The 22,026-nt window shown below is 38.9% G+C and overlaps 2 protein-coding genes and 1 long non-coding RNA gene across 12 annotated transcripts; 2 read left to right on the top strand and 1 right to left on the bottom strand.

Annotated features, from left to right (window-relative positions):
- Window positions 1-280: 280 nt before the first annotated feature.
- On the top strand, window positions 281-7,669 carry LOC130420630 (zinc-binding protein A33-like). Of its 7 annotated transcripts, none has more exons than XM_056748066.1 (8): window positions 281-907; window positions 3,090-3,193; window positions 3,465-3,886; window positions 3,967-4,062; window positions 5,497-5,727; window positions 5,839-5,861; window positions 5,950-6,065; window positions 6,637-7,668. In XM_056748066.1, the coding sequence occupies exons 3-8, from the start codon at window positions 3,491-3,493 to the stop codon at window positions 7,137-7,139; spliced, it is 1,365 nt and encodes a 454-aa protein (XP_056604044.1). In that variant the 5' UTR covers window positions 281-907; window positions 3,090-3,193; window positions 3,465-3,490; the 3' UTR covers window positions 7,140-7,668. The 7 variants fall into 7 exon arrangements, with proteins under 7 accessions (XP_056604044.1, XP_056604043.1, XP_056604046.1 ...); XM_056748065.1 differs by having other exon boundaries at window positions 281-2,801; XM_056748068.1 differs by lacking the exon at window positions 3,090-3,193 and having other exon boundaries at window positions 6,637-7,669.
- A 162-nt stretch (window positions 7,670-7,831) lies between these two features.
- On the bottom strand, window positions 7,832-16,681 carry tulp3 (TUB like protein 3). Of its 4 annotated transcripts, XM_056748059.1 has the most exons (13): window positions 16,576-16,650; window positions 13,833-13,961; window positions 13,632-13,673; window positions 12,782-12,833; window positions 11,466-11,628; window positions 10,987-11,175; window positions 10,655-10,782; window positions 10,335-10,526; window positions 10,132-10,244; window positions 9,877-9,994; window positions 9,669-9,767; window positions 9,418-9,589; window positions 7,832-9,304 (listed from the first exon to the last, which is right to left on the bottom strand). In XM_056748059.1, exons 2-13 carry the CDS (start codon window positions 13,847-13,849, stop codon window positions 9,171-9,173), a joined length of 1,419 nt encoding a protein of 472 aa, XP_056604037.1. In that variant the 5' UTR covers window positions 13,850-13,961; window positions 16,576-16,650; the 3' UTR covers window positions 7,832-9,170. The 4 variants fall into 4 exon arrangements, with proteins under 4 accessions (XP_056604037.1, XP_056604035.1, XP_056604036.1 ...); XM_056748057.1 differs by lacking the exon at window positions 13,833-13,961 and having other exon boundaries at window positions 16,576-16,681; XM_056748058.1 differs by lacking the exon at window positions 16,576-16,650 and having other exon boundaries at window positions 13,833-16,569.
- LOC130420629 (uncharacterized) lies at window positions 16,637-18,977 on the top strand. The gene is made up of 3 exons (XR_008906676.1): window positions 16,637-16,761; window positions 16,901-16,973; window positions 17,223-18,977. It is a non-coding gene; the product is annotated as an uncharacterized LOC130420629 (long non-coding RNA).
- The last annotated feature ends 3,049 nt before the right edge of the window (window positions 18,978-22,026 follow it).

Genomic DNA, 22,026 nt, shown 5'->3' with positions numbered 1-22,026 from the left:
AGAATCAATGTTATGGTGAAGGGATAGATCAAATAGGCCAATTGATGGAGGGTTTGTGAAGACATTATTTTCTCCCTTAAAAGTATTTTGTAGTATTTATTTTGTAGTATTTTTAAAATAAAAAATACAGTAGTTTATTTTGATACATAGTATGGCTGCTGTATTTTGTAATTTATTTTGATACACTTAAAAGTAAGGCATTTGCTATATTATTTTAAAATATATTTTGATGTATTTTTGCCCAGCCCTGACCACACAGACACAATCTGGCAACCAACATGAGCAGCGCATTAGAGCTTCAGAACGCAGGAAGTGATAACTGGGAGGTGTTTCTTGTTAGTGTTTCCACTGAAACGAAAGCTTACTGAATGAACGTCAGTGTAAAGGGTGGAGATAGGGAAAGATAAGGCAAGGCAAGTTTTAAAATTTCTTCTAGACAAAAACAAAGATTTGACACTGTGAGATTTTGGGTTTTGCCTGTGTCCAACACACTGAGAATTACGACTTGAAGTGGCTGTACCAGTATCAGGAGTTCCAGATGTAGAGAACACGGAACTCACTTAATGCTAACCTAAACAAAAAGAACTAGCATTTCTGTTTCATGATTTTCCATCTACCTAAGTGTCAGAGCATTAAAACATTTATATATTGTTCCTCTATATAGGACCTGTCCTCAATTAACATTTGACTTTGCATGAACTGCACCCCTGTGTCTGTGTCATACCTGGTCCCTGGATCCAGAGCTTCTGGATGTTCCATCGACTGACTTCGACTTTCAACCTAGAAAAAAGTAATATTTTACAGTTTAGGGGCTTGTCTGCGAAAAAGGGGGGAAACCTCTTTGAACTGAGACACCAAAGAATATCTGAGGCAGGTGCGCCAACGATCAGAAACAGCTCCTAAAGTGGTAAGTGTTTTGATATTTCTTTGAAAAATGTGATTTGAAGAAATGACTTACCCTGTAAGATTCCTGTTGTTGATATGTCATATAGAAACGAAATAGGGTTAACACTCATTGTTAGTGGGATTTCGGTCCCATTGTTGTGACACTGCGGCTGGCAACAGTAATTGTTTGAGCAGTTATTAATGCACGAGTAGGTTTTGATATACAGATCACTGATCACATTGTACTTTTTGATCACCGTGCAGGTTTGTTATTCAGGAAATTATATTATTCTTGGAATGATTGAATTAAATTGAAACAAATAAGTTGAGTCATCCATTTTTTGGAAATAGATAACTGTAACAGCTATTACTGCATGATGATGATATATTGTGACAGCTAAAAGAAGGAGTATTTACGGGACAACCGAGACTCCAGGGTCGGTAGATCCGTGAGTTATGCAAGAGCCCACATAGGTTTATACGATACATGCCCTTGTTGAAACAGTTGGTCGATTGAACACTGCAGATTACACTAATAACTTATATCTAAATCAAACTGAAACTTTTTGGAAGTCTCCATTGCTGTTATTTAACGGTACGATTTTTTTTACTGCCAGTAGTGATGTCGAAAGTTTGGGAGTCCTGTATTGAGAATGTTGCCCGGCGAATCGGCAGTTGTGTTTATGTACAAAAATGATCAAGGCTTTTATTTTGAACCGTATGTTAGCTATCTCCCAGGATGGTCAGTGCAAATGATACTGCAGATTGATATACCGCTTGCAAGGGAAGGTTTATTTTAAGATGAGGGCATCGAGTTGGCAAGAAGCATGGTGAAGGAAGGGTGGGGTGACCGGCAAAGGGATTATCCATACATGAATAAACCTTATGCCGTGTTGAAAGAAATCAAAAAGGTTTGGGATCAGGGTCCTGAAAAAAAGCGAATTGTCGCTTATCTTGCAAACATAAAGGGAGGTCCACCCTGAAAAGGCTCCATCATACTCTGCTTTTTGCAAACCTGAACATTGTCCTTCTGCGCCTGTGACGCCGCCGCACCCCAAATATCTTGTGAATTCTTAACCTAGGGCACAGAAAACAATATTTGTGGAGCTAACACCTGCTAAAAAACTTGCTCAGGAATTCAATAGTTTGGGTAAGAGCTGGAAATACCGTTAACATATACGACCATTAAAAATGTCACATCTGTAAGCAATATGCAAAAGTTTGCCGTCTCCACAGGAAGCGGGCACATATGTGACTGTTGCACAAACACACACAAAATATGCAGGAAGTGATTTTAGGTCGGTTTTGTTAAGAACCCTGCGAGTGATGTAACCAAAACATTTTTGATTGAAAAGTGTCTTACATCATTGGTACTTCTCAGTCAGTTTTTGAGTACTTTTTGGAAAACCCTGAAAATGTAGAAACATTCTTTAACCAATTGAGAGTTTTCCTTGATGAACGTCTAGGAAATAGATAGGATTTATCATTTGGAGCAAGATCTAAATAGAAAGCTAGAGAGTCAGCGGCTGTATTTTTTGAGCGCTTTAAAAAGCATGGAAAGACAATTCTAAATTGCCAATGAATGAGCAAAATAAAGCCTCTGTTTATTAAGACGTTACTGAATAACATGACCACTAAACAAGTGCAATTACATCCTCCGAATTACATCCTCAAATTTGCATGATATGACCATAGACGCTCTAGGAAAGCGAATTCGGGAACTTGATGGTTTTGCAGTTAAAGTTGAAAATGCTATGTTTACAGGGCAGCGACCACAAGGGAACTCTGCCGCACTTCGAATTCTAAACTGCACCAAAGGAGGAAGCTAGATATAATATGCTTCCACTGTGGAAGGAAGGGACATTTAAAACGTGAATGCAGGCAGTTGAGAAAGCAGTCATCACAGCAGAACTCAGGTGACAAAAACCCAATGCCACCCGAACCAAGCATAGGGGTGCCCACAGAGTGATATCAGTTCTGAGCAGTGTTGCCAGATTGGAAATGTCCAATTATCGTGCCAGAAACTCCAAACTATCATATTTAGAAGAAATTGTTGTACATGAGTCAAACTTATTGAATACAGCTATTTATTTGGACAAAAATCTTTGACACAACCTGCAGAAGGCTGCAGCCTGAAACAGGTCTTGGCCATCCTGCAAAACTGGGGTCCTTTTTTCACTTCGTTCTGTATGTTTTTTTGTCAGTGCTTACTTTTAGGCTGCTCCATAGACTCTGCCTTCCTCTTCGCCCATCCCATTTCTTCACCTTCCCTTTCAGGACTGACATAATCACCGCTGCAGCGGGCCAGGTACGCTAACTTGTGCCCGGGAATGCTAACTTGTGCTTGTGAGATGATTGGCCGAGAAGACGTAGCGTGAGGCATGCGTAATTACACGTTTACGTTCTTCTCATAATCATAACCTAGGATCCATTCCACAGCTAGATCAAGTATAGATACCATATGATTACAACGACCATCATTTGAAGTGTCACAAAATTCTGAAATGATTGTACACTATGGGATTTTTTTTCAACCTAGACAAAAGTAATATCTTAAAGACACTTTCTGCATCCTGTAGACTGAAGATTACCAACGTTTGCAGTCATGGCTGAAGCATTGCCCTTCTTAGAGGAGGATCTTACCTGTGTCATCTGTTGTGATGTCTACACCGATCCGGTGACACTGAAATGTAGCCACAGTTTGTGCGAGAAGTGCTTACAGGAGTTCTGGAGCACTCAGGATGTTATACAATGTCCTGTCTGCAGAAAGGAATGTTCACCCGAGGAACCCACCAAGAGCCTGGCCTTTAAATCACTCTGTGAATCCTTCAAAACGAGAAAACCCACTGCTGTTCCAGAAGACATCTGTCAGGAACATAAAGAGAAACTGAAACTCTTCTGCTTTGAGGACAAGAAGCCTATTTGTGTGGTCTGTTACACTTCGAAAAAACATGAAAATCACAAGTGTTCTCCTGTTGAAGAGGCTGTCGTTACAGTAAAGGTGAGAGAAGTTGCCTACTGACTAGATGGAATTAGATCTGATCGGCCATCCATTTTAAAGAGTTTATCTCAAAATTTTAGGAGGATCTTAAGGAACGCATCGAAAAATTACAGGTGACTCTTGGTAAACTGAAGAAAGCCCAAGACAGCTCCATGAAACAAGATGAGCTCATTGAGGTATGTGGTTAGCAATGTAATTAGAAGCGAATGTATTTTATTTACATTTTTAGCAGATGGAACTGGGGAGCAGTGTTGGAAAGGACAATGGATCCAGTTTCACAACCACAAGATTAGATTAGATTCAACTTTATTGTCATTACACTTATACAAGTACAGTGTAACGAAATGTAGTTTAGGTCTAACCAGAAGTGCAATTAGCAAGTGCAGGATATACAGTGTGAATAAATACAGAATACAATAGGAAAATACTATACAATGGCCATGTACTATGAAAATGTGACAGTCGGTATGTACTATGAACAATATAGACAGAAGGCTATATACTGTGAACATTAATGTACAGGTGGTTATGAACAGATATCAATATAGACTATACAATAGTGCAAGTGACTTGAGTGTGCATTAGTTACAGACATTAGCTATTAAAGTTACAGTGCAGTAGATGAGTTGGTGCGGTTATTAAAGGTACAGTGCAGTACATGAGTTATTGAAGTTATAGTGCAATACATGAGTAGATGCAGTTATACATTTACAGTGCAGTAGATGAGTTAGTGCAGTTATTGAAGTTACAGTGCAGTAGATGCGTTAATGCGGTTAATAAGGTCACAGTGCAGTAGATGAGTTAACGCAGTTATTGAAGTTATAGTGCAATAGATGAGTAGATGCAGTTAGTTATGCAATAGATGAGTTACAGTGCAGTAGAGAAGTTGGTGCAGTTATTGAAGTTACAGTGCAGTAAATGAGGTAATGCAGTTATGAAAGTTACAGTGCAGTAGATGAGGTAATCTAGTTATGAGAGTAGTCCATTAGTGCAAATGAGCATTCAGTGTAGTATTCCTGGTGTGCAAGTGAGCAGTATAGAGTGCAAATGATGCTGTGTGTATAAACAGTCCGAAAGAGCAGATACATGAAGTACTGGTGTGTACAGTTCAGTCATGAATGGCAGCCCTGTAGTGCAATGTAAACAATGTAATAGCAGCATTAAAGTTAAAGTTATGAGGGGTAGTGGAATCAGCGGGGAGCAGAGTTCAATAACGAAACAGCTCTGGGAAAAAAGCTGTTTCCTAGTCTGCTGGTTCTTGTCCGGAGGCACCTGAAGCGCCTGCCGGAAGGCAGGAGAGTAAACAGTCTATGAGCGGGGTGAGAGGAGTCCTTGAGAATGCTGCGAGCTCGACGCAGACAGCGTTTCTTTTGGATGTCCTCAATGGAAGAGAGTGTAGTTCCTGTGATGCGCTGGGCTGTTTTCACCACCCGCTGCAGTGCCTTGCGCTCAGCAACAGAACAGTTCCCGTACCAGACTGTGACACAGTTGGTCAGGATGCTCTCTATCGTGCAGCGATAGAGTTCACCAGGATAGTTGAAGACAGTTGACACAACGGTGACACAACCTGAAATATTTTTTAGCTAAAAGATGTTTCGCAACTATTTAAGGAGCACAACAGTGTTGAAGAAAACCGGATCAAGAGGGAATTGGAGAAACTCCATCAGTTTCTTAAAGACGAGGAGGAGAAATGGATCAGAACTATGCGGAAAGAAGTGAAATCTCAAGATGTGAAAACCAGGAGCGGACTTGAGCAGCTGTCCAAACAGATCTCAGACCTCTCAGAGCAGGTGGCAGCTGTATGGCAAGACCTGGAAGCTGAAAACATCACATTACTGCAGGTATAAACACTAGCACAGGACTGATCTCATCAGGATCCGTCTATGAGAATTGACTCCAAATGTGTGTGATAATCAATGTTTAGAACTAAACCTGAATTATTTCCCTTATAGAACTACACTGAAAACATAAAAAGGTGAGTTTTTTATCCCCATCTGTATTTTGATATAGAATTCGCACAGCTGTATTTTTTCTATTAACCCCAAATCGTCATTAATGTTCAGACTCCAATGCCCATCAGTTCCAAAGACATCTTTTGAATTTAAGAAATATCAACATCATCCCACCCAGACCATGATGTTTACCACCTGGGCCAAAATGCAGAAACTTGTGGAAAAAGGTCAGTTACAATCCATAATTTGACAAAGTTTGAAATAATTTAATAATGAGGCGTATCTTACTCTATTCAACCCTCTGAGACTAAAATTCGGTTTGCATTTGAAGGGCATCAGAGTTCTCAAATATTTTATGTGAACATTTTTGGATGGCTGGTGTCAAGAGTCACCTGAACGGAAGCATTGCCTCACCTTTCTTGAAACTCTATTAAAGGAAACAAGTAAAACCTGTCATGTTAGAGATGATGACTTAGTACATAGGCTATTAAATTAAAAGTGGTTAAAATATCGCATTTCAAACTTGAAAGTATTGTTACTTTATATTAGGCATATTTTATTATAACTCCATTATCATTAGTTAATTGTCTGCTGGTTTTTGGTGAGTCAGTCATCTTGCTTATGCTCCTAATCAGCCTCCAACTATCAACGCAAATAAAAGGCATTAGAGTATATACATTTCCATAATCATACAACACAGCAATAAAATATGACAACATATTTCCTTCTAAATCAAACAATGGTAAAAATATCATAAAAATCCTGTCTGGTCTGTTTAAGCATGATCTTTGTTTACAGCTCCTGTGATGCTGGACCCAAACACAGCCTCCAATAAATTGCTGGTGTCAAAGGATTGTTACAGTGTTCAACATGTCAAAAAGAAAGTGTCAGGACCTGAGAATCCAGAGAGGTTACATCTGGGAGTTCTGGCTTCAGAGGGCTTTAGTTCGGGTCTGCACTGCTGGGATGTAGAGGTGGGAGACAACGACCACTGGACACTGGGTGTGGTTGGGGAAACAGTCTACAGAAAAAGACTTTTCATAATGGATCCCAGGAGTCGTTTTTGGTGCTTTCGATATGTGGAAGGTATATACCGGAAAAGCAATAAGCCTATCAAACAAAATGAGAGGCCTTATATCATTCGACTGCAGCTTGACTTTGACAAAGGTGAACTGAAATTCATTGATTCCTTCAGAAACAAAAGTATGTGCACCTTCACTGGTGGATTTCCTGAGAAAGTGTTCCCATATTTCTGTACTGGAGATTTGGACAAACCACTGAATCTTTACCCAGGCAAATGAAACATAATTTACGAACTAATGATAAACCTGATACAAAAGCGTGATATTTACTGTTGACATTCCCACAAGAGAAGATACATTTCAGCATATTTTGTTTGTGTTTTGGTGCCACATAAGCAGGGTTGGGTTTAATGAAAGGGTTGTAGACCATCTTCATATTAATACTACTGTTATTAAAATCAATACGCTATTTTATGAACTTTTATTCAAGGTATTGGTTCGTGTAAATATTCAAGTTTTTCACCTCTGAAAAAATTGTTATTAACTGTTGTCAGCATGACAAAAATTATGCGGTATTGAAGTGCGCATGCCCGGTGGAGGTATCTGTATAACTTCTAGCCTAATACTGCGTTTGTGAAAACCTTTATATGAACATTGTATTGTGGAAAGTTGGAATTGTGTTAAACTCTTTGAAAATGAATCTCCGAAATGCTGTTATAGATATCTATAGTTATGTACCTAGCATTTCCCTATCAATAAAGCATTATGGTCTGTTCTATTTAAAACATGTGTTCTTTGTCATTCTTCAGGTACTATAAGTCATTTTCTGTATTTTGCTATGACATTGACAACAATTATTAATGCAAAAATTATAGTTTAGATTATTCATATAAAGTCTGTCTCTCATCTTTCTGGTTTTGTCAGGTTGTGTGACTCTGTAAAATCTGACAGGAACAGTGACAATGTTAAGATCCAGGTAAATTGTTTGTTTAATATTATGATCTTTAAAAATTGTTTCCACAACAAAAAAATAAAGTTTGTGCAAATTGGTTATGGGTGTGAAATACAAAGGGATTGTTTTTAATAAGTACACTCTGGGCCGACTGACACATGATGAATATCTACACAAACATCAATCACACAAATAAAAACAACAGCTCACACTCTAAGAAACAACAAATGTGCTTTCTACAGTTTCTTATGATGTAAACACTCTTTTGTGACAGTATTCAGGCACTATTTACACAACAGCAACAGGCAACTTTCACAATCCATGCAGCAGCCGAAATAACTATAAGAAATGTGTGTCAGTTTTACATGGTGAACACAAGCACACAGTGAAGAAAACACTTCCACTGTTTCTCCTATTTTGTATGGAGGACATGTTTGAAGTTTTCTTTGAGATCTCTGAAATCAAGATTCAATAACTAAAAGGCAAAAAATTCAAAACAACGTCGTCCTAATAATAAAAAGTAAACAGGTGAACTTCTCAAAAACATGCCCAGTTTCAAATTACAATATGTAATAACATACTTTATATAAAGAATAAAGCATATTTTGCATTTTGACATTATTTACATGTATTGCATTGACGTTAACAATAATGCTCATTATTGTAATACAATAATTTAGTACTGTTTAGTGCAGTATATGAGTAAAACATTACTGTTTTTATTTTTAATTTAATTTTAGCCAGTGCAACTAATTCTATTTCTAAAAATAAATCTTAAATCTTGTATAACTTTTATTTAATTGCATTACGGTAAGTAGAGTGATTTCCTTGCATTACACCAACACCAAAATGAGGGTTCAAAATTATCCATTTATGCCAAATAATGTCTTGATGCAAAAATAACTCAATGGTCATAGTAACAGGCTTAAATACAAAATATAACTTAAGTATATTATTGACAAACTTTCTGTGATTCATGGTATCATTTTCTGCTTCAAATCCATAATAACAGCACAGAGGAGATCAATTGAAATCTAAAATATTCTTAATTTTTTCTCTGGTGGTCCACTAAAGTATTTGGTGAGTATGTATTATATTTTAGAAGATCATTCGGGACAATATCTTAAACAACAATATCAGTATCATCAAACTGTTCCTGTTTTCACAGGCAAGAAAAGTTTGAATGATTTCATGTGTTTCTCTTACAGAACATAATTCAGAATGTCAGTTTTCACAAATCCTCCATTCACCTGCCGTCCACAGGGAGGACAGGTGAATTGTGATCTCGTGTCCTGTTCGCAGGAGGTGTGCGTGTGTTTCATGTAGAGTCGTGTTGAGCTGGGTTACAGGTCAAGGGGTCACTCGCAGGCAAGTTTGCTGTCAAAGCTGGACAGGCCGATGGCAAAGGCCTGCAGTGCACACATGGGGTAGTTAAAGTCCAGAGTGAAGATGTCTTCTGCCACCCGGCCAAACTGCATAACAATGTAGTCGGCTAAAAACACAACAGCACATAATCACTGCAGTACAGACAGACTACAAAACTACATAACAGACAGACACTTCTGTTCTACAAAATATCATGTGCTTTAAAGTCAGGTAACTTACGGTCGTTGTCGTGGACTATCTGAAAGTTCTTGACGGAGGCTTGCGTGACCCTGCCGTGGAAGTTCAGCACGTAGGACTGTGTGTCGTCATTCCACACCGGGGCTTTATTGTGTAGCTCTATCAGATTCTCCAGTGAGTGATTCTGCCATTTATTCAGCAGAGACTCTTGCTCCTAACACACACAAGGATTCAGTCCCGTCACAGTCTCTACCCCCATAATGATGATGTGATTGACAGACGTGAGCACTTACACATGTGGGCCGAACCGGAACCCGTTCAAAATTCATGTTCATGCCAGGAATAATCACTGTCATCTTCCGTGGGCCCTTAAATCCTAAAACATTAGTCTCCTGAAAAGAGAGACATTCATTAACACTGGGCTGGATCAGAGATATTAGAAGCAAGTGTATGTGTGTGCCTGCGTGCGTGCGTGAAAGAGTCTCTCTATAGCTATCTCACATAGCTGATAGCAGCGAGCTCCTGTCGCGTGTTGTTCTCCTCCAGCAGAGCTCCAGGGTTTTTCGTGGGGTTTGTGCCGTTATCATAGACCGTGAACTTAGTTCCCATCAGATTAGACCTGTGACAAACACACAACATCAGCCTGAGTTACAAACCCGTATACCCCTGACATTGCATCAGCACCATCAAGTGTGTATTCTGTCTGTGATCAGATCAGTCAGATGACTGTAAACAGTAAAAGTCTTGAGCCCTCACCTCAGTTTTCCTATAAAGCTCTCACCCTCACGGGACAGATCCGTGGCGTCTACAGATATCAGATAGTTTGATGTTTTGCTCTTTTTCCTCTTCCGTCCAGCCAATAAAAACACCTGTAGAGAGAGTGAGAGAGAAAGAGAGAGAGAGCATTAGTGAGAGAGGATTTATGTGAGCAGAAGTATGTGAATTTGACGGATCTTCACCTTCTTGCCGTCTTCCCTCTCAAGGTGCATGAAGTACGTGGGGTAGAGGCCGCGGTCCATGCCCTTCTTATCCCGTGAGATGCGACACTTGACTGTCACTCCCCGAGGAGCCGGACGGAGCACGAACTCCTCAAGATTATCCACCTCGATGGAGGAGCCCTCAGCGGTCGGGGAATTTAGAGGAACACACTCCTGAAAACAAATAAATAAATGACAGAAATCATTTCAGATTAAGTGTCACATACAATATTGATCAAGAATAAGTTCAAATGAAACGTATAATTCCTCTGACAGTTTCAGAAACCTCCCGTGGATCTCACCGTGGTGGATTTATTGCTGGACGCTGATGCGGGCCGAGTGCTTTCTGTGTGTGGAGAGAGAGAGCGGCTTCTCTCATCATCTTCATCATCTTCACTCGCCTCATCGTAGTTCATGCTGCCGGAAAGTCCTGAGAGGAACAGAGAGTTCGCGGAGCAGAAGATGAGAAACTCACGCTGTCATTTAAACTGAATCCACACAGACACACAAACACACTTCAACATCTAACCACACTACAGAGGAACTGTGTGCGAACTTTGACATTTGTGTAAAGATTCCCCAGAGTCAAAATCACAGTCTGAACAACAGCATGTGTCCAGTGTGTGTGTCTCACCGCGTCTCTGCAGTAGTGTGTGTATGTCTGTTTTGGGTTCGAGCAGTGTTTCAGTATCTGCGTCCGTCTCAAGCTCTTCTGTGGTTGGGGGGGACGGCTGCTGTGGTTGAATGACGGGATTGAAAACCTGGATTTTACTGCCCAGATCTGGACCCTCTGAACCCAGGAGTGCCGCGGGCCCGTCAATACCTGACAAACCAACAAACACATCCAATAATCTATAAAACACAGTAAACACAGACGAAGAGGCAGACCAAATAACAAGATTAACTCATTCATCCCAGGTGCATCCTTGGATGCTGTTTACTGTTTCAAAAAATCAATCAACACAAAATGAAGAAATTCACAACCACCCAAATTCAAAAAATATGTAAGAAAGATAAATCATCAAAAAAAATCTAGCAATGTTTCTTGTATATAAATAAAATATCATCAGATGAATACATGTTAAAGTTTAAAGTGAATATATGAAGACTCACCGTCTAAGATGATGTCACTGGCCATGTTGACGTGAGGTTCTACGAGGAGCGCCTGCTCCTCACAGCGGCGGGGCCGTGAGCGCCTCGGCCGTCCCTCTGGATTGGGCTGAACCATCAGCGGCTCCTGACGTTTCCTCCTCTGTTTCTGTTCCAACAACGCCCTCTGTGGACACAATGCCCATGTCACATGAATTACTGCTAAAACAAAATCTTATCCAAACGGGCAGGTCAACACAGCACCAGCTGTGCTCAACTGTGGGTTAATGTGGCCGGAGGCTTCTAAAAGAATATCCAATCAGATTATGAGACAGGCTCACCAGGGAGTATGGGTAATACAGCAGGACGTAAAGAAGCTGATGTTTCTATGGAAACTGAGTATAGAGCTACAGTCCTAGAATGCTCTGTTGTTTGAATATTGTAATATATCTTTCTTTTTTTAAATATTCAATAATGATAATAATGAAAATATCAATACTGATAATGTTATGTTGCTGATAAATATGTGATCGAGATTAAACAAATTTCAGTCTAGCAGTTAAGATACACATACACATCAATACATACACGGATATCGTGTTTAAGTTCGCACAACACTTTCTCAAAATTCACAGAAAGCTGCACAATTTCAAATATAAATTCCTCATACCTTATATATACAGATGAACCGAGTAATTCTGTTTCTAAATCAAGGCATCTCTTAAAACATGAGCGATAGATTATGATTTCCTTTCATTTCAAGAGAAACGGAAAACAGTGATGTAAAGCACAGGAAGTGATCAAGCCAGTGAGAGTGTTTGCTGAAATCATAGATGATGATGAAACAGAGTACCATTTCCACAAATACACCCACACAGCTGAAGACACCATACTCATCCTTACACTAGTGTGTGTGTAGGGATGGGATGAAAATGAGACAAAGAAATCAACACAGACACAGAGTTACGCTAACCGATGCTTTCATTTACCTCCTGCTATTTCAAACAGGAAATAATATGAGTGCTCATAACGGAAATAACATATCGTTGTGTGTGTGTGTGTGTGTGTGTGTGTGTGTGTTTGTACTCTCTTAACTATATTTTTGGGTTCATTTTTTCAAACGAAAAGCTTGTGGGTTCAGGTTTAGTTCTATAAGGTGAAATACCAACGTTGTAGACATTTGCTACCTCTTCCTGGATAAGAACTCAACCAAATTATGTTGTTCTTTTAATCTAATGCTGTGCAAATGTTTCTGTGAGGTTTAGTGGACACACAATATCAACAAATTAATGGAGGTCTAGACACTGGATTTCATGCGTGTGCGTGTGTGTGTGTCTCACCTGTTTCTCCAGCTTCTGCTGTCTGAGACTCAGACTGTCGTCCTCCATTGTGCTGAAACACAACAAAACAAGCACTTTCAGCATGGTGTGGATAAAGATCATGCACTTTTGTATTCAGGTGCAAAAATAAAACAAATGTTTCAAAAATAATTGAGAAAATGTTTCTATAATTCGTCGTACAATCCACAATATAATGCACCATCTAGATTACATTTACCTTTCCACAAAAAAAAATTCTAACACCATGTCTAAACCCTGACGCGGCGCGATGCAACACGACAACAGACATATAATAATTTAAAATTGTGTCCACACTGGATGGGGTGCTGTGCGACAATCACATTAGAACATGTAATGTGTCGTGTCGCATCACACCAGTCACGTCTGTAAAACGCGACTGTGTGTTTGAATTGAATTTAAAGGCACAGTTAATCCAGACATCACTGAATCATTCCTGATCAATCTGATGGGTGACAGTGAAAGAACAGGCGCTAGTAGCCGGCCAGTTCTCTCAGGGTGTTGCTAGGCAACAATAGTCACCCAAACCAAAGAAACCATGTTAAAAAAATCTCACCTACATGCACGTCTAAAAATACACACAAACACCCACATACACATGCAGATGCATAAAACACTACACAAACACAGTGCACTGATTCTCTTCTATTCTCACTACAGAAATGAAGGCCATACGCTTTACACGAAGAAGAACATGTTTGAAAAACACGAACACCATTTATTATAAATGCTAGTTAGCAAGCACCTAGCAACAGACCAAAAACCATGACACCTAGACAAAAACCTGCAACATGATGATGCATAACAGGCAGTGTGTATGCGTGCGTGGTACCTGGTCATCGCTGTGGACGCGAAGCTAGATGAACTTGAGGGTCTTCGTTTCCATGGTGATATGAAACAGACAAAAGGAGAAAACACGAGAGCAAAAAGAGTGTGTTAGTGAGAAGAACATCAGAGATAGGGATGAGAGCGCTGAACTCACAGCGACTGCTGGTGTGACAGTGTATGTGTGAGCAGGCATCTTAAGACGCACCTGTATGAATGTTTCATGTGTGACGGAGGTAAGATGACACACTTGTGCGTCTGATGTGACACCTGTGTAACAGTGGATACCTGTCCTGCACTTGAGGTAACAGCACATTACTGACACACACACACGACACTAACATGAGAGAGAAAGAAAGAACTAATAATCCACAGGTGAGTGTGACGGGTGGAAACTTCAGTTCTCTGTGGGTCTGCCGCTCTCAGTAGAGATCAACACAACACAAACATTACCTACACTCACTTACCTGTGAAGAAACATTCAGTACACTAAACAGTCAACAACAGTCCAATCATAACACAGTCAATTACTGCAAACACACAACTGTTCTCTTGAACATTCCCACTTTCATATTAAACACACATACCTGAAGAACTTTACATTAGCACATTTCCTTACTAAACCTCTGTGTCACGAGTGTGTGTTGTTGGTGTGTGTGTTCTACACAAACCTGTAGAACTTTACGCACGCACATTTCCTTGCTAAACCACTGTGTCATGTGTGTGTGTGTGTACCTGTATGACCAGCGGCTGTAAGCGGGCTGTAAAGAGTTCTTCATTGCCTCCGTGTCGAATGAGTGTGAATATGTGTGTGTGTCTGGGTTACAGTGTGTTCAGGTCACAAGGGACCATATGCAGGTGAGCCCTCGGGGTCGCTGGTTACTATGACAACAACACCCCACAGACGCCCTTTGAAAAGCAGGACGCACTCAGTGTGCGATGAGGAACCGATACATCAGTGAGCTACAAACACTTCCCCATCTAAATGCTCTCACACAGATGTGTAGAACCAGCACTGAGTCGCGTTTAATCGAATGCACTATTGTATTATGGCTGTATCAGACTGAAAAGATGCGATATATTGAGTAATAAACATCATTTGAAGATGCTGTTTTTCTGCTGTTGTGCTTGTAAGACAATACAGACAGCAACAATGGCTGTGATTTATAGTTTTTTCTGTACGTTTGGTACGCGGCCGTCAGCTGCATAAATTATAATAAATATAAATGCAAACCACATTCGTCTGATTCGCAGCGTGTCATTTCCTTTCGCGTCCCTGGTGATAGCAATCTCAGGCTCTGCTGTCCCTCCCTTATTCAGCTAATGGAGACTAATCAGACCATAATTACCCATAATAACACTCTATAAGACTCGTTCATCAGATCCAACCCAGAGACTGTGACATCATTCACCGCTACACTGTCATCCGAATGAAAACTCATGAACACTAGTGTACTTTTGTTTTTCATATACTATTTATACTGCTCTGATTCAAGTTGAGTTCATGGCTTGTAATTAAAAGATAAAAACAATGCATCAATCAACAGTGCTGAAAAAATTGCACAGATACATAAAAAATATTTTTATTCAGTCTGAGAGATCTTTATTTTTTTGAAGTACATCATTTAAGAGGCAGACACACACCAAGAAAGATGCTTTGTTTTTTCACATCTTTTGTTTTCAGCACCAGTCTGTTACACAAATGATCTTTACTGGTACGTAAGCTGAAATAGATGTTAAGAAGAAAAAATGTAGACAAGACACATGAGAGAAGATGCTGAAAATGATCCTGACAAACACACAATCAGCTCAGATGGGACTCAATGACGACCGAAGATCTCGAGCGGTAACACATTCACACGTGTTGAGCAGATTCATCAACACAGAAAAATCACAGATGATCTCTTATATTTCACAGTTCTCTTAACCATCAATGAAATTAAATGAATAGAATAGTCTCAGATGTTTCTCCTGAGAAAACGAGTTAGAAATGTCACAAACAACTCTGTCACTAGAGATGTCAACAATGTGTCAAACTGAGCTCAGATTTGTCGTCTGCAATCAAAACTTAATATTATTGAAGATCTCCGTATCAACTCAAACATTTCTCATCAAATTTAACCAAATCCTGATCATTTTACTTCTGCATTCTACATTCAAATCATTGTACACTCCATACTATTGGAGAAACATCTGAGATTAATGGCACCAAATCTCCTGGAAAGCCTCAACCACAGAAGAACAGTAAAGAACGTTTATGCAAATTCACAATGAAAAACGTGGTTTCGTTGTCAAGTGATGATCATCAATATCATCTGAGTCTGAGTAATCCGGCCATAATGACGTCACACCACAGCATCACAAACTTGAAATTCACAACTGGCACCTTTTAAGGCAATAACTATGATGATAATCACAAAGTAGAAGTAATGAGATATAATATGAACACGTCTGAATACCTTAGTACGGAATTGAAGTAGTTCAGTCATGCTTAGCTTTGACAGATGAAAATATATCATGTTTATCGGAATAAATTAATTCTGGAGCGATTTGCTGTGATTTACGAACGTTAAATTGACCACGAACGTTGTTTTTAGGATAATCTATAGAAGACTGTTTGGTGGTCGTCTGGTCTGGTCGTCTCTGTTATCACCCAGCTAACTGTTCCACTAACCTAACACCCTTTCACATACATCAATTCGCCCTCTACTTATCTTTCTTTTCTCTTTATTTCTCTGTTTACTTCGATTTTAACTGTTCTTGTCTTCTTTTGTGAATTCCTGAGTGTTACAGCTCGTACGAAACGCAACAGGAGCCGAAGACAAAACACAGAAAAGTTCCGAAAGACACTCGTGTCGATCACACACAGGCGTTCGCGCGCACATCAGTCCCGGACCAGGGGTCACGTTTTGATCATTTCTGAGAAGTGTGTTTTCATCTTTGTGTCTTACCTGCTGTAGTAACTCATGTTTATCCGCCGTTGCTATGGATTCGTCCGCTGCTGCAGCGTCGCGTCCCTGTGAGCAAAACCCGCTGAGGCCGTGACTTCACCTGCACGCATGCGCGGGCTGTGGCAGATGAACGCGCCTTCCACCAGGGGGTGCGCGATGGCCAGGAATGACAATTCGCTATTAAACGTAAGTTAGTAAATTCAAGAGTGTTTATTTTATAAAGGAAATGTTAACCCTAAATGTCAGAATATTTTTATATGTGTGACAAATGAGGTGTTTGAAAATGATTACCCCTGAGCAACCAGAAATAATCTTTCTTTACCAGTAATCACTAACGATTGGGCCTTCATGCCAGCGATGAAGAAGATACTTTGTATCACGTGACAACGCTTTCCGCTGTAAGTGTTGCTGTATATTATTTTTCAAAACGTATTACATTATTTTTTATTTATTTATGTAACTAATAAAATAAAACAATTTAAATACAAAATATAACATAAATAGATCATAAAAGAGATTCTTACCACATTTTCTAATTATTCTCTTGGAAATGGTGTCATTGTCAATTTTTCACTGGCCTGCCTTAGAAAAAAAATGTGATTTTTTTAATTGAAGAAGTTGAATTTGATACCTGACATCTCTACTAGGTGGCAGCACATAGTGTTTTACACGGTCAGCATCCTTTTTACAACATTCCTGTCTCCGCATGGTGGCATTTTGGGTTCCTTTTGGGATCGAACCCATGTCCACAGGATGCAAGCCTAATGTTCTTTTCAACAAACATCTGATTCAACACATGCATCACCAGTGCAGTAAAGAACTCTTTTAATAATGCATTTCTTAGTTTGCACCTGAGTACACATATGTCAAGAGAAAACAGTCCATAAAAGTCACACAGCAGGGCTGTATCTTAGGTCTTTTCTAAACGCAGCGTCACACGTCATTCAGCTTTCCAGGGAAGATTTGGGTCAGGAACGTGATCACTGAGGACGTGAGAGAACACATAGAGGTTGACGAGGTTATGATGAGAAAAACACAGCTGCTTTGACACTCACGCAAACATTAACAGGCAGTTCCTTAAAGAATGAGGCAACAAAACTTCTGGGAACTTGCTTCTATAGGATGAAAGATTTCGTTTGTCCATGTGCGCAGGAATTAATGAGGTCTTCTGGATCTAATTCCCGTTGTGTAGATTGAGACAGTTTGAATTGAGCTGCATGTGATAAGATGAAAATAAAGCAGATTTCTTGTGAACCGTGTACTGGGAGGCATAATTCTCCACTGCTCTGTGGAACAATACAGCGATTGCTCCACGAACAAACATAACATCAAATTAACACTGTTAGTACACGCAGCAGTTTGGTTTGGGAAAATAAATGACACATGATGACAGAAGACAAACAGTCCAGCTCAGGAGAGAGAACTGACATCATTCAAATCCTGTTTAGGTCTATGTGACACATTTGTTATTCAGTAATCTGTTCTCTAAAAATTTCCAAAAGAACCACCCTCAAACATTGGTTTTGGGAAGTGTATTACACATAACTATAAGTGTGTGAAACAGTGTGAATTTGCTGTAGATCATTATGTGTGTTTCCTGGGGATCAAACCTGAACCTTGTGTTCAAAATGCAATGCTTTATTAACAGAACTACAGGAACAAGAACACTATGTTGTGTGAATGGCAAAGACCCATGTTGTACTCTACAGATTCCACATTTTATACAGTGTGTGCGTATGTGTGTGTGTTTACAGGACAGTATGGAATATGACCAACATTCCCAATGTGGATTGTCTGATGAGAAGCCTGTTGTTTTGTTTAATTATTACTGGCATCAATCTGCAACGTGACTATGCAGAAAACCAACTAAAAGAAATATATACTAAGTATTTTACTCAGAAATTTCTTTGTATTTATGTCTTATTTTCAAATACAAATGTCTAAAGATTTTTAAGATAAATTCACTTGTGAAGAAACATTTTGTTAAGGATATTAAGTTTCGTAAGATTATGCTCAAAACAAGCATGACTAAAACTCATTTTAGACTCATTATTAAAGGTCATCTTCTTCTCAGTGTATCTTGATTTAAGAATGTTCAGCTAGTTGAACTGAAAAACTGTCTCTATTATATGTTTCTATAACCAATTGTATAACCTATACCACTTGTGACATCTTTAATTTCCACAAAACATGACAACCAGTCATGTTTTGGAGCATTTTTTTAGGAATGGAGATGGTTGTTATATGGCCTAAAAGACAGAACGTGATCTGGGTAGGAAACAATCTCTTTCAGGACATGACGTTCTTTGTGATGAACGTGCAGACCTGAACAAACTTCACATTTCATCACATAGGCAGTTATTGAAGCGTTCTTAAGGCAGACCAGCCTCAGTAGGTTATGAGCGTCCGTCTGTAAACCATGAAACAAAACATCAAGTTATATAACAGCCTCGATGACTATAAAGAGTTCAGTCAAGCAGAAGAATCTGACAATTATGTGAGACAAAACATGACTGTGACCACCCTTTTATTTTGGAAACGTCTGAGTTCCGGTGGATGATTCTTAAGTTATCCAAATGTCTAATTCATCTTCTTCACTACACACAGATGAAAACGGATTGTTAACTGATTGAAATGTATATACTGTACGTAAAACAATGCAAACAAATGTATCAGGTATGATAGATCACAGGATCTATCTCACCTGTATGAGAAATACTTCACAACCGACCCCCAAGACTAACAAACTCTCACAAACAATTTTGTTATGAGATATTGCAAGGGATGAATATAAGAGTGGTCAATTTTTGGACAAACTTAAAAGGATCATAATGTTTACAAGGACAATGGTACAAGGACAAAAATTACGATTAGGCCTACCCTAGTTGTTGTTTGGCATTTTGACATATTTCTGCTGATAAAATGCTCCGAGCACTGTATTCTATTTTGCATCCATCTGTGTCAATACCCACACATGATGACCGGGGACCCGGCATCCCCCCCACAACTCGGCGCTCTTAAACCTGCGCACATACCGATGTTTCGAGGGCAATACAGGCGGTGTGTTTAAGGTCCAGACTGCAGGAGGTTTATGAAGAACACACATGCAGCTGCAAACCTTTGAGATTCTTTGAAATTCTCGTTTCATTCTGTGAACTAGACAATATTTCTATCAAATACCAAATGAAAAGTTTGTTTTAGACATATTAGAACAAAAATTACAAAAAGATGTAATGTTTGTAGATCTTGTATACTGTGTTTTATGATCATTTAAAAAATAAATAGGAATAAGCCTGATATTTTGACACCTTTCATGTGACTTTGCATATTTATTGTGTCTTTCACATTGCTGTTGGGTGACTTTCTGTCACTCCTGAGGTTTGTTTCTATTGAATTTCAAAAGACGCTTGACTGGATTTGCCATACTACATTCAGAAATGCTGATGAAAGGCAAAACTAAAGTGAAATTTTACCACGGCTGTACATGCAGAAACTGCAAATAAAGCTGCGGGTTCATGTTACCTAATGAGTGAATGTGCAGAAGTTTGTGTTCTGTTCATCACATGCAGTTCCATGTAAGATCACGTTCAAGTCACATTTTACTCTAATCTCAAAGGGACAAAATATATAAATTTCTATCTATTATATATGCAACACACAAAACAAATAACATATGAAACACATGCTTCATTCGTTTTGAACTAAAAAAAATCTTTAAAAAATGAAATCTACTTTTTATTCTCACTGTGCAGTGCATAGGCCTACTGTATTAATATTGATGGGTTGCTATTAAACTATTCATCTTAAAAACATGTTTAATGTTTTCATTGTGTTTTAACCTATCCTTAAAGTTGATAGTATCTGTCTGTAAGATGTGTTCACACCTCCAGTGCTGTTGAGCTCTTTTGATGTTAGCACTTAGTATTACATTTACACATGTAAAATCCAGTGACGATTAATAATGAAATCATAATTTGTATCGTGAATATTATCATTCAGCATCAGGTAAATATTGAAATCAAGTGCTAAAGTTCTGCTGATAGACTTCAAACCTATTCTATCTATTCTATTTGTTTGAGTAAATTAATGTTAGTACTCCGCTAAAGACTGATCTGATTGCATAACGAATAAAGGCAAAGTGCAGAAGAGCCATTAAAATGACCCACAGGCTTGACCTAATTTTGGGTGAAAAGAAGAAAGAATGTGTACAAAAATGAAATTTGAGTCAGAATGCATACCTGTGCAATGAGATCATGACACACGAATGCTCACAACTCACTGTCCAGAATGATTGACGACTCGCTGCTGTTTTGACAGTGAAACCTGCGGCAGAACGTACCAGAACCTCAAGAGTTTAAGCACAAGTTAAAACAGGTTTGTTGAGGTCTGGACATCTGATGCTGTCAGAGAATCCCCATACAAAATGACAATGGTGATTATCATATCCAAGAACGATAGTAAAGGATCAGGAAACTTTATAAGGGAATGCTGTCCATTTGACATCTGTAGGAGCTTCTTGGAATGACAAACGTTCACTCCCTGTAGAAGACAAACATCACAACAGCTCACTGTGAGTTGGAACAGAGCCCTATAGAGTTTTAATTCAAGTGTGCTCTTCTTTGACAGGAGGTCTATTTCTGCGAACCGACCTTCCAGAAATACATACAGTAACTTGCAGTAAGCACACATGAACCTGATCACAAATGACCGTTCTCAAACGCCTTATGTCCACGTTCATTTCAATTCCCTTCAGAATAACACGCAGGGAGCACACATGAACTATATTTCTGCATTAAGCAGTATGTATTATGTGCACTGCGTATAAATACTTTGTATATTTCCATACATACCCGCAGGCAGTAGACTGCAATATACAGTACTATACAGTATACACTGCAGCTTGTATTTACATAATAACAGATATATTGTTTCGTGTGAATAGCTTCGTCTTCAAAATTTGACGGATTCATTGAGAACACTTCCATATCTCTCTCAAAGGTTTAATCTCCTGACAACTTCATTTTGAAACCTATGCACATATAGCTTAAAGACACTTTGCATGTATTCACACGTTGAGCAGCAGCGGTGTCAGGGTTCACTTTGGGAAAAACGAAATAATCTGAATTAACTCAAATAAGTGTGTTTGACTGAGAAACCCTTTGTTTAGAATCTAGAGACATCCAGGATCAATTAAGTGCAAACAAGAGCAATAAAATGCTATTATTCATTACGCATAGTAAATATAAAATATATTTAATAAAAAAATAAACTACATTCGTTGATAAAAGGTAATGGTATTGAAAATTCTCAAATAGGAGAATGTTGAATGAAATGAATAAAATAACAAGTATGAAAAAAAACGACAAGTCTCTCTTCGTCTAGACACAATATTATGAACGCAAAAAAACAACTAAATTAATGACAAGCAATGATCAAATTAACCACTCAAAT

The sequence above is a fragment of the Triplophysa dalaica genome, chromosome 5 (genome assembly GCF_015846415.1).
Source record: "Triplophysa dalaica isolate WHDGS20190420 chromosome 5, ASM1584641v1, whole genome shotgun sequence".
Lineage (NCBI taxonomy): Eukaryota > Metazoa > Chordata > Actinopteri > Cypriniformes > Nemacheilidae > Triplophysa > Triplophysa dalaica.
The sequence above is the reverse complement of the archived record's forward strand: the minus strand, read 5'-3'. Positions and strand labels throughout refer to the sequence as shown.